Raw genomic sequence first — 14,243 nt, forward strand, 5'->3', positions numbered from 1 at the left:
GCTGGACAACCACAAGGTTTTTGGAAGAGGCTATGAGAAAACAACAGTATCAATAAGGGATAAGCGCAAATAAAATCACGACGTCACTGGAGAAAAAAAGACAACATAAGTTCAAGATCAAAGAAACACGAACACCAGGTACTTACTATAACTAGCGGGATCAATGTGATCAGGAAGCTCGGGCACGGCGACCTCAAACCGTAGCTGGATGGCAGACATGACTTGTTGGTCTGCCTCACTGGATTGGAACGTGATAGCTAGACCCTTCGTTCCGAAACGACCTGCACGGCCGACACGGTGAAGATAACTGTCGGCGTCTGGTGGGCAGTCGTAGTTGATCACGATATTGACACGTTCGACATCAATGCCACGACCAAAGATATCGGTTGCAACGAGGATACGCTTTTCGAAGGCCTTGAAGGCAGTGTAACGATTTATACTAAGACAGGCATTTAGTACAGAACGCCCAAAGCCATGAGCAATTACTCACCGCTCCTCTTGAGCCAAGCCTGAATGGATGCTGATACTGGGGAAATTACATGAAACTAGGAGCTTGTCCAGCTCGACGGCTCTTGCAACAGATTTGACGAAGATGACGACCTGGAAATCGTTGATAAACACGTCTTGTTAGAGAAGACGGATCGTACTTGGTTGAACTCTAGGACATCCAGTAGCTCATTTAACTTCCGGTTCTTCGCATTCTCATCAAGCTTCACGTAGTGTTGCTGTAATCCGTGCAGCGTTAACTTCGTCTCGTCATCAACGAAGATCTCTAAAGGCTGCGGTAAACGTCAGTCAGAAATCCAGAAGAAAGAATGCATAACGTACATTTGCCATAAATTTCTTGCACGTAATCCTGATTTCTTTTGCTAGCGTAGCGCTGAACATCATCACCTGCTTGTGGTGAGGTGTTGCACGGAAGATTTCTTGGACGTCCCGACGCATGTCTACGAATCAAACAAAGCACAGCGGGGAGACGCGGTTGGAATTGTAGCCGAATTCGAATTGCAGGATGAGACTAACCGAGCTGTTCGAGCATTTTATCGCACTCGTCCAAAGTGAAGTGCTTGACGTTCTTCGCATCCAAAACTTTTTCTCTCGTAAGGGCATTGAGTCGTCCGGGAGTGGCCACAACAATGTGGGGACACCGCGTCTTGTCACGGAGGATCTCCGCATCTTTTTGGACAGGGGTACCGCCATAGAATGTGCCAATTCGTACGTCAGGCATATATTTAGCAAAGCGCGTGTACTCGTTCTTTATCTGGAACGCGAGCTCGCGGGTATGGCAAAGTACAATGACGGAAACTTCGCCATTGACTGGCTCAAGTTGTTGTAGAGTCGCAAGCACGAAGACCGCTGTCTTGCCATGCCCTGACTTTGCTTGGCAGAGGACGTCCATTCCCAAAACAGCCTGAGGTATACATTCTTGTTGGACTGTTGAAAAAAGAATTTGATGAATTAAGAGCACCGTTCTGAACGTCACTAAAGCATACCTTCTGAGGGGTGTTCAAAACCCAAATCACTGATAGCCCTCAACAACTCAGGTTTCAACAAGAAGTCCCTGTGAGAAAAGGAGACAATTCACAAGATGAGTATGGTTTATGACACCCTAGAGAGGAAACAAACCTGAAGCCTGTTGAATGTATTCCAGAGAAGTTTTTCTTGTCTTTGTCGCCCTCGCCGTCCACTGTTGACGCCGGTGCTCCATTGGTAGAAGTAGCTGGGACTGCACCATTAGGGATAACGTCGTGCTCATCCTCATAATCAATAAGTTCCTCGTTGTCGTGAGAGCTCATTGTTGTGCAAAAAGAATGTAGGTTGTCAACTTTAGAGGTCGTCGACAGGAAAGCGTCCGGCGAATTCCGAACACTGACTCCTTTCGATCTCCGTGTTCCGGGGTCCTCGTTAAAGCAACTTTACGGCTACATACTCAAATTTCTTAGGCAAGTCTGAGTAGCTTGAAAATAGTACATACAACACTCCTCAGTAGTCTTTATCTCAAAACAGGCATGTGAGCGAGGGCCTTTCAAGGGATATTTCTAAATCGTGCAGTCAGTCGTAGAATGCTTCTCATTCTCATGTCTGCTAGTTTTAGCAGCATTGCTAGGAAGCTCGGTGTATTTATGTGTCCATGTCGCCTTCGCTGGTTAGATTCAATGGCATCAATCACCGCCGTCATTAGAGGTGGGCTTGAACGTGCTCGTCGTCTACTGTGCACGCCAGCTGACCCTTTTGGTTGCACAGGAGCAAGACGTACTGCGCAATACGAAACAATGAACTATATTGAGATTAGGGAGACGCTCATCTGTCGTCGATTAAGTATGTCAAATGATGATCGTGTAAACCACAAGATACCGATAAAGATAGGCAGTGTTTTCTCCAAGATAACAGGCGTAGCGCTCCGGTCTGTCGCGATTGGTTGATCCCGAGTCTCCACCAGGCATCAACGTGTCGCTAGGATCGAGAGAAATAGCCTTGCTCCAAGAAACGTGATCGGAAATTTGTGAGGATCGAGCATTGTCCTTCTGGAAAATTCATGGGCAGCCAAAACCTTGAGACGCCAAGACCTTCGATTAAGAAGAGGCTTGATGACCCCACGAAACATTGCAGTGCAGCCATTAGTTTAGCATGGGAAGGGACCGAAAGCACTGTTGCCAATAATACTTTGAGCACAGACTCGCACTGGATTGTCGGCAATTTCAGCCACGACCAACCTGCACTCGTGCAACTTCACCTATTTCAGGTAGACACCCTACAGGAGGGAGTTGGTCAGCGACATATAACTTAAACCCACCCTTTCCTACAATAATAATCGAGCGAGGAAGCAGGAATGCGGTCAAATGGGGAGCTCTCACCTAATGAAACAAGGCTTGCGAAGACGCACCTCTGCCTTTATACTGTCTCGTACCGTATTAAATGATACCCGAAATGTATTTGTCCATGCCCTGACAGACTCGGACTCGTCGACGCCAGTGGCAAGCATAGGGCATCCGATTATTCAAAGGCGGCCTGACGCCACGTGATCTGGGTATAAGCCCCATTTGCTTGGTGGATCTGATTTCATCTTCTCTCAGTGAAGCACTTCTCTGCCTTAGAGCTTCTTAGACGCGACAATTCTTTGATTTTATTCCATTAGGAGCGGCAATGGGTGCACGGCATGCACTCATCGACGAGGGTCATTTTGCCCGCTGCATTTGAGGTCGCTGAAATAGATAATCTCGCTCTTCTCATAGGTAACTCGAATCCAATACTATGTGATTCATTTAGATCTAATTGACATTTGAAGCTAATATGCTTGAACGATTGATCGCTCATAATGACAAGATACCACTTCTACCGTATGTCCATCTCAAAACCATTCTTATCGTCCCCCTTCATTATTTTCATTCCCAGCGAGAGCCTTACCCGATTTCACTCGAGAACCGTACCAAACATCAGCGTCCTCGATTATCTCCGGCGTATAATCAAATGGACAAAAGTCGAGGTCCGTATCCATTAATCAATATTTAAAACCATCCGTCTCACCCGTATCTCAGAAATCATGCCTTCTCCTCACACTACACTATGTCGACCAAATCTGCGCCCGCATGCCCCTCTTCACCCTCTCCTCCCTCACCTGCCACCGCTTCATAATCGCATCCATCACAGTCTGCAGTAAAGGCCTCTGCGACTCCTTCTGCACAAACGCCCTATACGCCCGCGTAGGCGGCATCCCCGTCCCAGAACTAAACATCCTCGAACGCGAATTCCTTCACGCAATAGACTGGCGCTTAATGGTTCGCACACATAGCTCCTCCTCCCCCCCATACTTTCCTCTCACATTTTCGCAGTGCACCCGCGAAGTCCTTCAGGAATATTATATCAATCTCATTAGAACAGATAGCTCGGGCCGCTTTGGGCTTGAAGGCGCACCGGAGTCGGAGGTGGAGGATAGCGATATGGACAGCTTGTCCTCTCGCTCGGCGTCCCCTATGGACGCACAAGTCCGCCATCGCCCGTCGTTTAGCCTCCTGGGCAACCGCGAGTCTTCAAGCGTTTTGGGAGATACTTCTACGCTCCCTACTATCGAACAGAACATGGCGTTTGCTGCGTTGCAGCATTCGCTGAAGAAGCCTCCATAGACCTAGGAGTTCGGTTTGGGGTTTCGGTTTGTTGTACCGATGCGGCATCGTACGTACGTACGTACGCACGGACGCACTCCCCGGCGATATTTTTCGTCACCGGCTCATCATCTCGCGCCATAGATTGGCATTTAGTCATCCGAGCGCCATGCGTCAACGTTCAACGTCAACTTTTATCCCCCCCAACATCTTTCCGTCTCTGCATATATACATACGCACGTGGCTCGCAAAAAAAAATCATTGTAATCACAACATAACTTACAAAGGATTACAAAGATGTCCGAAATTCAATGAATGACATGGGTTTACGAGTACCTACTGTAACGAGCGACAAGGCCAAAACCAGTGAATTTACGTTTTTTTCTTATCTCGTCAAAAAAAAAAACGAATCTATAGTATTGTATGCGTATCAAGTAATGGTGTAATACAGTCCGAGAGCGAATTCGAATGAGCGTAGTTGGTTGGGTTTTTGTAACAAAGGTAATGAAAAATGCAATGATTTGGTTGGTTTTGGTTTTTTTTGAGACTTGCACGAGTTTGAGGTTTGAATTGGGTTTTGTTGGAGATTATTATGCACAAATAAGAAGTAGCAGCACAATATATGCACAACGACCTTTGAGCCTGTACCCAAAGCCAGCATGAGCGGATGGATTACAATGATGAAAAAGGCTGGTGTTCGCACCGTAAGTAGTTGGGTACCATACAATACATCGACCGCCTCCACCACGACAACAGCACCTACAGGCCATAAGCCGTCTAACAAGAACAACAAAAACACACACACACACTTCCGACTTTCACAACGTACACCCTCATCAGAGCCTCAAAGCAGAGAGCATCTTTGCCAGCGCATGGATCTGGCCCTTCTGCACCTTTTTCGGCGTCTCCTCCTCACCACCCCCCAAATCAGTCGTACTAGTAGCAGCATCCCTCAGCGGCGCAGGCTTCTCGCTAATCGTATCCAGCTTCGGTTTCTTCGTCCGCGCTTTCCGCTGGGGAGGCTGTCCGAAGATATCGCCTACGGGATTAATATGGAGCTGCCGTGGAAGCTCGTCGAGTTCCCAAGGGACACCATTCATGACTATTACCAACTCATGTCAGCAACGTGCCCACAAAAGTAAATAAGAGGATGTACTCTTGATATTCTTCGGAACCTGTGTTGTAGCCTGCCCCCCATTCCTCCAATTGCCACTGCCACTACTCACACTCGTAGCAGTCGTCGACACGCTCCTCACGCTTGAATTGCTGTACCGCGTGAATGCAGAGGTGCTCGTGCTTGCGCTGCTCATCGAGCTTCGCCAGTTGGTGCTGCGGACGCTGCCTGGTGGTGAATGACCTCTTGTGCTCCCGTTTGCGTTGACGTTGGAGTTCCCGTTGTTGACAGAAGGAGCGGCGGTGCTGAAGGCAGTGCTAAACGTAGACGAACCAGGTCTCCGCCCGCGCGCCCACGTGCGTGCCTCGTCCGCCGGACTCCGCTGTCTCGTAAGCGGGTTGTACACACCACCATTGACACTCGTGCTCGAGTTGACATTGATAGCATTGTGCGTGTTGTACGGCGAGGGTTTGGGACCGCCGCTTGGATTTAGTGTAGGTTGGGAGAGCCCCATGATAAGAGTGGTGACGTTGCTCGCGGTGCCTGTCACTGGTGTCTCTTCCGTGGGTGTAACAATAGTCTTGCCGCTCCCGAAACCCAACTTCCACTTGCTTGGCTTCTTCGCGACTACAGGCCTCGGCGCTTCCGTCTCCACAGTGGCAAGCCTTGCAAGGCTCGAAGCATGACTTGCATTCCTGTCCAAATCAACGATACCAAGCGACGAGCGGCTTGCACCCCGACTCGCAAGACTGATCTCCCGTGCCAAGCTCTGCGAAGCGACAGCAAGCGTCTGGAGTGTCTCGTCCGTTGTCGTTTTCTGCGCTGCTTTTCGCGACCCGCGCTTTCCCCGTTTCTTCGTCGATCGTGACCGTCCGTCGTCGTCTTCGTTGTGCTCGTCTTGGCGCTCACGAGAGAGGTCTTCGGGTTCTTCGACGAGGACACCACCGACACTTGGAGCTCTGCTCAGTGACCTGCTGCATACGAGTGGGGTGCGCAGTGCTGCGCGGGATGAGGGGCGGCGAGAGGGCGGGCATGAGGAGAGGGGGTGGCCGAGTGTTGATGAGGCTGTGCTGAGGACACGCTTGTGGCCTCTGTGGGAGGGCTCGCGATCGCACAGGAGGGTAGGGAGATCCTTGATCCATGCACCGAATTGGCGGGCAGTGACAGGCATGTGGCTAGCGTCAAATGGGGGTAGGACGAATATGCGCTGGGTGAGGAACTCGGCGACGGGCCAGGTCATACCGGTAAAGCGCTGCATGAAAAAGTGGGCGCCGTGTGCGCGGAACAGAGAAAAAGAGGAACAGGCACCGTCAGAGGTGTCTGTCCATGGATTATAGTGGTACAACCTGACAGGAATATTAGAAATCATTCAAGAACGAAAAAGTAACATACATATTGATCAAGACGATACCAAGACTCCAGACGTCGCTTCTCTCGGGGCTGTAGGTCGGAGCTACGTTATTACGGCACTCGAAGCTCATGTAGGGCGCGCTCCCACAGTCCATGTCGGCGCTTTCCACCTCATTTGTGCTCAGGCCAAAGTCCGTGAGTTTGACTAGGACTTTGCGCTCCATGTTGTCTGAAGAGGAAGAAGGTGCGTAGCCGTCTGTGACGATAAAGTTTTCTGGCTTGATATCGCGGTGGAAGACACGCTGGTCATGACATGCGGCGACTGCATCGCACATTTGGGCGAACATGCTTGCGATGAGTCTAAGGCGGGTATGGCTTAGTAACGCAGAGGGGTGAAGAGAGGCGAGAAGAGAAGGGGTAGGAGGAGTCTTGCTCTCTGTGTTCTCGTCTGGGGCATAGTGATCGCGTGCTTGTTCGAGGAAATAAAAGAGATCTTCGCCAGGGACAAACTCCAAGACAAGGAGTAGAAAAGCGTCAGTCTCGAGGGTACGGTGGAGTGTGACAATGTTCGGATGTGGAGAGAGGGATTGGTGTATTGTGACTTCATGTAAGCTGTGCTGTGAGAGCGTCGGAGTCGAGGTTTGCCTTTGAGAGGACTTTGAGAGCAAAATCTCTGCCATAAACGATAGGTGGAGGGGTTGGATCGAGATCAAGGACGCCAACGTGGCCGTCGTCGCTGATGGGCATACGGGAGATGACTTCACGGACAAGATAGACGACTGCATAGCTGCCTGTTCCTAGTCTACGAACGACTTGGAATTCTTTTGCAGTGTTCATATCTATTGGAGCGAGGACGCAAGGACGAACTGGATCGCCCTGGAGAAGTAGGTCCTCGCCTACGAGGTCACCTGGAGCTAAGACATCTTCTATGAGAGATGATACTGATGGAAGAATTGGGCTTGGTGGTAAAGGTGGCGATGGAATAGAAATTGGGGATGGAATAGAAATTGGTAAAACAGGTGGAGTCAGAACGGAAGAAGGTTGTTTGCGAATTTGTTCTTTAGCGAAACGCCTGTTGAAAAGACGAGAATGTGCATGTGGGTAGTCATTATGGGGAATATCTTTAGTACGATTCTGTTTATAGGGAAGAGGAAGGGGAATCGGTTGAGCGGAATACTGCAACATGAGCTCGTGTGGTCGGGGGGATAGTTGTAATGCGTTATTGGAACAACGAAGGACGTCAAAGAAGACGATGTTGACTGCTTGTGATCGCTGTCGTTGTCGTCGTCGCTGTTGTCGTCGTCGTCGTCGTCAGACTGCTCAGAGTCTTCAGAAACCTGCTGGACGGACTTCTGAGAGTATAATATTAGGTGTAATGCATTCAACGTATCTGTCGAGAAGTGAGAATTTGGGAATTTAAGGGTGATGAAACTTACGAGGGATGGAGGGAAGAGCTCAAGTCACTTTGCGACGCAGTTAGGTTTAATAGCCATGTGCTACACTATTTCCATAAATGGTTAACTCTCGAGTTTCGAATCTTTTAAAAACATTTTACAAAGGTCGTGGTAGTAATACTAGTTGAGTAAATCTTACTCATTGACTCAAATCAGCTTTGAACGTCGTGTCCTACGACGTCGAGCTACATGTTATTTTACGTGGATTTACTAGTACCGTAGTTGATCCACATGCTCGCATACCATAATTAGCTTCAGACCATGCGTTCTTGTATCTAACGCCATTTAATCAATTTCATTTCCTGCCTCGTTGCCTTTACTCCAACTCGCTTCCGTTATCCCCCGGCAATACATACACCCCCGCATGCTGCGCTCGAACATTCCAGCAGGCGCATCACTAGCTAGTACACCACCGTGATCCTTAGGGGCAATATATGTCTTATCAATATCGACGTGGCAAATGAAATACTCGTGTATGATGCATGATCACACCATACAACTACTTATTGTAATGCTAATATAGCAATGCCACGCCACCCTCACCCATCATTTCATTCAACTACCCATTGTCTACGTGATCCCTACGTGGTATCTGATATTCCTGTGCACAGTCGAGATCGATCAACCATTAACTTTTCACGGCAACGTTAACCGAAACTCGCGACCCGCAGAGCGCAGTACTGTCACAGGGCATGTCCGCAGCAGCGCCTCAACTGCAGACACTCGGAGATCAAGCACGATGCAACCAACCTACCACCGCAGTCTCGGATGCCGCAACATACCTCGTCTTACTTACCTACTTCCATTCGATTGCCTCGTAATAATATCATCCGACTTATTGGTCTGTTAATTCAGATTCCATGTCCGAACAGCCCTCCGACGCCCCGTGTTAGATCTCCTTTGCAAAACCCCCCCCAAAACTCCATGGATACCAGTATAATCACCTTTCAATATCCGTCATCTCGATATAAAGGAGCCTCGAACTGTCCAAACCCATTCCAGTGTCCGCCTTAAAGACAGTCAATCCAACCACCCGCGGAGCTACCCTTGCAAACAATCTTGTCCCTCGCGAAACCGGGTATTCCTTCTGTAGTATCGGTTTCGTGAGGAATATATCTTATCGTGCAGGGACATCAGCAGGAGCTTATCCATAGCCCCTCTCGCCATAATCGACAATCATAGCACAAACTCGCGCCTCATCAGTTCGTGATCTATTCAAGGCCCAGCCCATACCGCGCGCCGTTCAGCAGGAACCCATGATGACGATCCGGAACACTGACAGAAGACGATTGGAAGCTAAAAATTGAGCCTGGCATTCGAAGCTCAGTCGAACAGGGTCGCCCAAACGCATGATGATAAGTGACTGGATAAAACAACAACATATGTCAACGCAAATGACACGCACGGTATCGTAGGCCGATAAACTCAGTTTCATGTCATGAGGTTTGACCACTAAACGAATGTTTTAGAAATTCCAGCCACCTTCTGCCGTCATTGATTTATTGTATCGACCCTTGGGGGAACATGTGTGGGATGATCTCGTAACCCCATCATGGCACAATCAAATAAGCACGTATGTCAATTCCAGAAATACGTATTATATACTATATAGTAGAAGTTCAAGCTTGTTCCAGTTATATAAATCGAATTCGAACATGTTAGATTTTTTCTTGACCCGTCCGCTCACATGCTGAAATAACACGTCTTCTCTGAGATAATTTAGGTCAGGTGAAGTCTGCCTTTATCAAACAAGGAGGGCAGAGCTGGAATACGCTTTAGATCGTCTGTTTGTATTTTTTTGCCGCGGATCGACCTCATCTACTACATCGCGGAGCTCAGAAAGCCTCGGGTACTAAGCCTTTCCCGTGCCAATGCAACAGCCCTGATCATGAGAAGTTTTCGCAGAGTCCGAGTCCGACAACAGAGGGCCAACAATCAGCCGTCGAGTTGCCAAATATTGGCTCATCTCTGCCACTGGCAGGAAGCACCTCGACCACTCTTAACGCAACTGAAGAAGCAAGGTGACTCATCCAAGCACTAATGGAACGCTGAAGCTGCATGCAAGTACGTGAGCTTCATTTAGAAAAAAAGATTTATGCAACTGAACCTATGTAAGTTATGGTTGACGGGCCGCACTGCTCACGGATCTCCCGGAAAATCTTGATGTGCCGGTCGAGCCTGGGCATTCATGAGGAAAGTAAGTTTGTTCAAGTTGCCTGTTTCTGCATATGCCGGAAACTCGTCCGGACCGACTCGTCGGTATTGCCGGAGCAAAGCATAACGCAACAATGAACCTTCTCGAAGGGTCTGATTCCAACAGAAAGGCCCGCCCTCCGCTCCGACCGGTGGCAATAATATTATACACTAGCTGGTAGTGCGTGCCAAACTACGGAAGCAAAGGACTCCAAGGAACACCGTAACCGTACTACTACGTGAGCTTCTTTCAGATGGAAGAACACCAGCTACGTACAACTTTGAATGACCGCTGAGTCACGGCCCCGGATCTCCCAGAAAATTTTAGGAACTTGTCATTTGCACCCTGACTCGTGGGTTCGAGGAAGCCGGGCGGATGCGGCCTTGTGTGATGCTGGCATGTCTAAGCCAAAACACATTGTTCGTTATTCGGAGAGGTGGTTGGCAGTGCAAGCTTTCCAGGATGCAATCAAGGTTATACAGCATCGAGATAATCGTGGGACGAGATTGTCAGGCAGCATGCATGCTTGAGGCTTGCGGCCGTTGCGAACCCATCGTACCACATCCATTATTTATCCAGATAGCCTCGAAATGTGAGGGAAGTTGCAAAGTGTGTACCACCAGGGAAACACAAGGCAAGCCTGAGATTGACAAACCTGTCAAGTATTGACATACTGCGGGAAGTCATGGGTAGGACTGGCTACATACGTGACCTGCATAGTGCTCACAAACTTCGTGGAAATTATTAGTCTTTCTATGACTTCTTCATTTCCTTTTCCAAACCACCTGTAACTTCAGTCGATCTGGCTAATGCCTATGTTGTCGGATGCGTGTATGTCGGTGAGCAGTTGTTGTGATCGTAGTATCATATAGTTGAAACGCTAGCCTGCGGCTGAGACTTGTTCCTGAATCCTGACTGAAGCTTTGTTCCGTGTGCATTCAATTGAGACCCCGCAGGCACTTGATGACGCTGGGCTGGGCTGGGCCGCCTCAGCCTCAGGCCTCAATGTGTTGTCGCAATGCATATACTCAAATGGCGCTATGTAAGTAAATTGTACCCGTTTTCGATCATGCGGGTGGTTAAATTCAATATTCTCTGACATGCTGCTGTCTCCCTGGAGATGGCAACTCTTCAAATTTTCACGGTGTCCCAGGAAACATCGTGCATGCCTTCGTATGCCCTTGGGTGTTTGATTTTTTGGGAGATTCACAAAAACGAGTGCACACGACATCCCCTGAATGATTCGGATGGATCGGGTCCTTGCGATCAGGCCCCGTGCCTCTGCGCTTTAGAGGAAGCGCCAAATGCAATCACAGGGATGGCCGTATACTATATGCTTCCTTATCCCATTCTGGCGACGTAGCCGCAGTCAGGAAAGTCATTTTCGCCTTCATTTCGGATTGCTTGTAATCAATGGCGAGATAAGGGCGTCATATCGTCGAATTCGGTGTCTAGGGAACTGGTAGATTAGCCCACAATACAACAATAAAGATCGAATGCCTGCCTTCCATATGGTCTGCTAGAGGGCTCAAAGGTCAGCCAGCTTTCATTTCGTTGCGCTGATGAGCATAGCATAGATCATATTCACTAGGTACTCACAAGCACACTTCACTTCGCTCAACCCCATATAGCACTCTCGACGTCATGCAATCGCATGGAAGGGTTTCATTTTCATAAGCCCGTCAGGTGAACTGGGGCCCTGTGCCAGCGCAGCAGACCCTTTATGGTTACCCCATACATCGTAGCCGTATGCGTGACTGAGAAAGTGCCAATCGTTGCTAAGAACCTACTAAGGACGGTATCGTGCTGCGCCTTGTGTCAATAATATCACGAATACGCGGGAACTCCTGTTTGCAATGCAATTGCGCCCATCGAACAACGGCGTCTTTCAACCTTCGTTCCTCACGGAAACACCCGTCAGTGACGAGGTTGATTGTGAGTAGTATCATGAAGGGGCTATAATTTGCTGAACTGACGTTTGGTGAAAGGGCCAGTGGAAGCAAGTCTTCTTTCGATTCATTAGCAAGCTCTTCGCGTCGAATTGTCATCGTCATATAGCCATTTGCACTTCTATTTGCCTTGTTCGTGGAGCGACCTGCATGTCTACAATGTAGCTCGTGTAGCCCGTTAAGTACGCTAATGCGCTCATGTTATAGGTTTAGATTGCCCTAGATCGATATCCTCTGGTATATCATTCTTGGCGATCTCGCACCTGCGTTCTTTGTTAGTGGTGGCAAAAGGGATCATTAACTCGCGTCCGCCACTGTTACCTTCCCTCTTCATTTCCGCCTCAGCCAGGGATTCTGCTATTCAAAACACAGATTGAGCTCAGAACTGGTGCCTAAATCACACTTACTGGGAAAGAAGACATCGATGATCAAAAAACCCATGCGATATCTGATAGTGATACAGAAGCATATCTTCCACTACGATAAGTCCTGGAGGCATTGATATCATCTGCCGCCACCATTAATCTTGGTGGTGACCTCATGTTTTCGTGCTGGCCACCAGGAACCATATCAACGAAGCCCCTTCATTTCTGAGACTCAACAGACTTGACGCCGAAAAGTATTTTCTGAATTGCGAGACTTATTTCGAACGATACGGTCAAGCTCGGCTTTCGTACTAATCGTGTTGTGGAGTAGATTGATGATCGGGCAGCCTGGTGGTGTCCTAGCGTGTGAAGGGACATTTGATAAGTAAATCAACTACCCAGATCTGAGGATTCTGCATACCTTCTTGGTGCTCGTCCCTGAGCTTATCTCCTGGAGATCCCCAGGCTTCCAAGTTTAGATGGTGTCTCGGTAAAATACTAGGGGAACAGCAGTGGTTCGACGAATGAGTGTGACCATGCCGCTAGAAAGATGTGCATATGATCCAAGGAGTGCGAGAATACGACATTCATCACTGAGGAACTTCTATGGTGCCAACTTCTCGTCCAGCCCGGCGCATGTAAGATTAAATTCGGATTGACCTGTTATTTCAAGTTGATATTGCCTGGTGCCTTCTATGACAGACTAGGTGACTGGCGGGAATGAACTAAATGGAGTTTGTCAGTAGTGTACAGCCAGGATGCTAGGTGTTGCTTTAGCAAGTTTCAGGCAATGTTCGTCAGAAAAAGAGTGTATCAGAGAAAGGACATTGATTCAATAGCACAGGGCCGCGGACTTCCAATTGTAGCCTGAGAAAACTCTGAAAGCGCTCAGGTCGATACTTCCCCGACCCGGACCATGATATTAGTAGTGGTATATTATCCTACTCAGGTTCGAACCTGGACAACTAGGGAGATTTCCCACTACAACCGATTACACGCACCAATTGATTCATCAATCAGGTACTCGTACAATTGCTGTTACGCGGCTCTGGCCTTCCTGGGCCCGATAGGCGGAAGTATATGGCCTAAGGCGATGTGGCATACAGCGCGGCAGTCCGAAAGAAACTGACGACGAAATTAATCCGCCACAAAGATAGATGCTATCGAGGTATCTGTCTTGAGGGCATGAGAATTAAAATATTGCAAGACAATATTGTCGGTTGCTAACTTCGTTTATGGTGCACACTCATTACGTCTGACGCGGACCGTCATCGAACAAGCGAAAAGGTATCAGACCCTCCATATAAATGGCGTTTACCATCCGACGGTCGATATGATAAATATCGCATGTAAGCGCACATGTCGGGGACCTGGGATTCAGAGGAACTCGAGGTATCCATGCAGACAGTGCGGTTTTACCGCGAGAGTCCCCTTGTCAGTTCCTGTTTCTTAGTTCATTTTCTTATTAATGATTCCTATATAGTGCACCAGATTACTCGCAGATACCAAAGCGAGTCCTGAGGCCTGATCATTCAGCACACCAGGACGATGACACCATATACTTACTGCAGACAGATTCTATCTCTTACAAACGTCTTGCTGGTTAATTTTAGACAGACCTCGGCGACGAGGACCGTTAACGTCGGCAGTGTTTGAAGCTAAGAGGATACGGATAGTAAGCCCGAGTCCTCCTCGATGTACTGCTTTTACATCGCCC

The 14,243-nt window shown here is 48.6% G+C and overlaps 3 protein-coding genes across 3 annotated transcripts; 1 reads left to right on the top strand and 2 right to left on the bottom strand.

The window, feature by feature from the left end:
- Positions 1–75: 75 nt before the first annotated feature.
- Positions 76–1,796, bottom strand: F5147DRAFT_772040 (P-loop containing nucleoside triphosphate hydrolase protein; the record flags this gene model as incomplete). Its single annotated transcript, XM_041441309.1, has 8 exons — positions 76–86; positions 147–439; positions 491–600; positions 648–779; positions 829–947; positions 1,024–1,434; positions 1,494–1,561; positions 1,627–1,796. 8 exons carry the CDS (start codon positions 1,794–1,796, stop codon positions 76–78), a joined length of 1,314 nt encoding a protein of 437 aa, XP_041294680.1.
- Positions 1,797–3,075: 1,279 nt separating this feature from the next.
- Positions 3,076–4,419, top strand: F5147DRAFT_687235 (cyclin-domain-containing protein). Its single transcript, XM_041436827.1, has 5 exons — positions 3,076–3,233; positions 3,287–3,338; positions 3,394–3,484; positions 3,537–3,776; positions 3,831–4,419. Exons 1-5 carry the CDS (start codon positions 3,158–3,160, stop codon positions 4,119–4,121), a joined length of 750 nt encoding a protein of 249 aa, XP_041294681.1. The 5' UTR covers positions 3,076–3,157; the 3' UTR covers positions 4,122–4,419.
- A 517-nt stretch (positions 4,420–4,936) lies between these two features.
- On the bottom strand, positions 4,937–8,057 carry F5147DRAFT_772042 (Pkinase-domain-containing protein; the record flags this gene model as incomplete). Its single annotated transcript, XM_041441310.1, has 6 exons — positions 4,937–5,202; positions 5,257–6,560; positions 6,607–7,181; positions 7,249–7,854; positions 7,915–7,954; positions 8,029–8,057. The coding sequence occupies 6 exons, from the start codon at positions 8,055–8,057 to the stop codon at positions 4,937–4,939; spliced, it is 2,820 nt and encodes a 939-aa protein (XP_041294682.1).
- Positions 8,058–14,243: the final 6,186 nt, after the last annotated feature.

Source organism: Suillus discolor (genome assembly GCF_016758755.1).
Source record: "Suillus discolor strain FC423 chromosome Unknown F5147scaffold_18, whole genome shotgun sequence".
NCBI classification, from domain to species: Eukaryota; Fungi; Basidiomycota; class Agaricomycetes; order Boletales; family Suillaceae; genus Suillus; species Suillus discolor.

Excerpts from the sequence above, each read along its gene's own strand:
- F5147DRAFT_687235 (XM_041436827.1), top strand. The coding sequence starts at position 3,158 with ATGCACTCATCGACGAGGGTCATTTTGCCCGCTGCATTTGAGGTCGCT. Across the intron at positions 3,234-3,286 it reads TAATCTCGCTCTTCTCATAG|CTAATATGCTTGAACGATTG; the intron begins GTAACTCGAATC and ends TGACATTTGAAG. Across the intron at positions 3,485-3,536 it reads TCAAATGGACAAAAGTCGAG|AAATCATGCCTTCTCCTCAC; the intron begins GTCCGTATCCAT and ends CCCGTATCTCAG.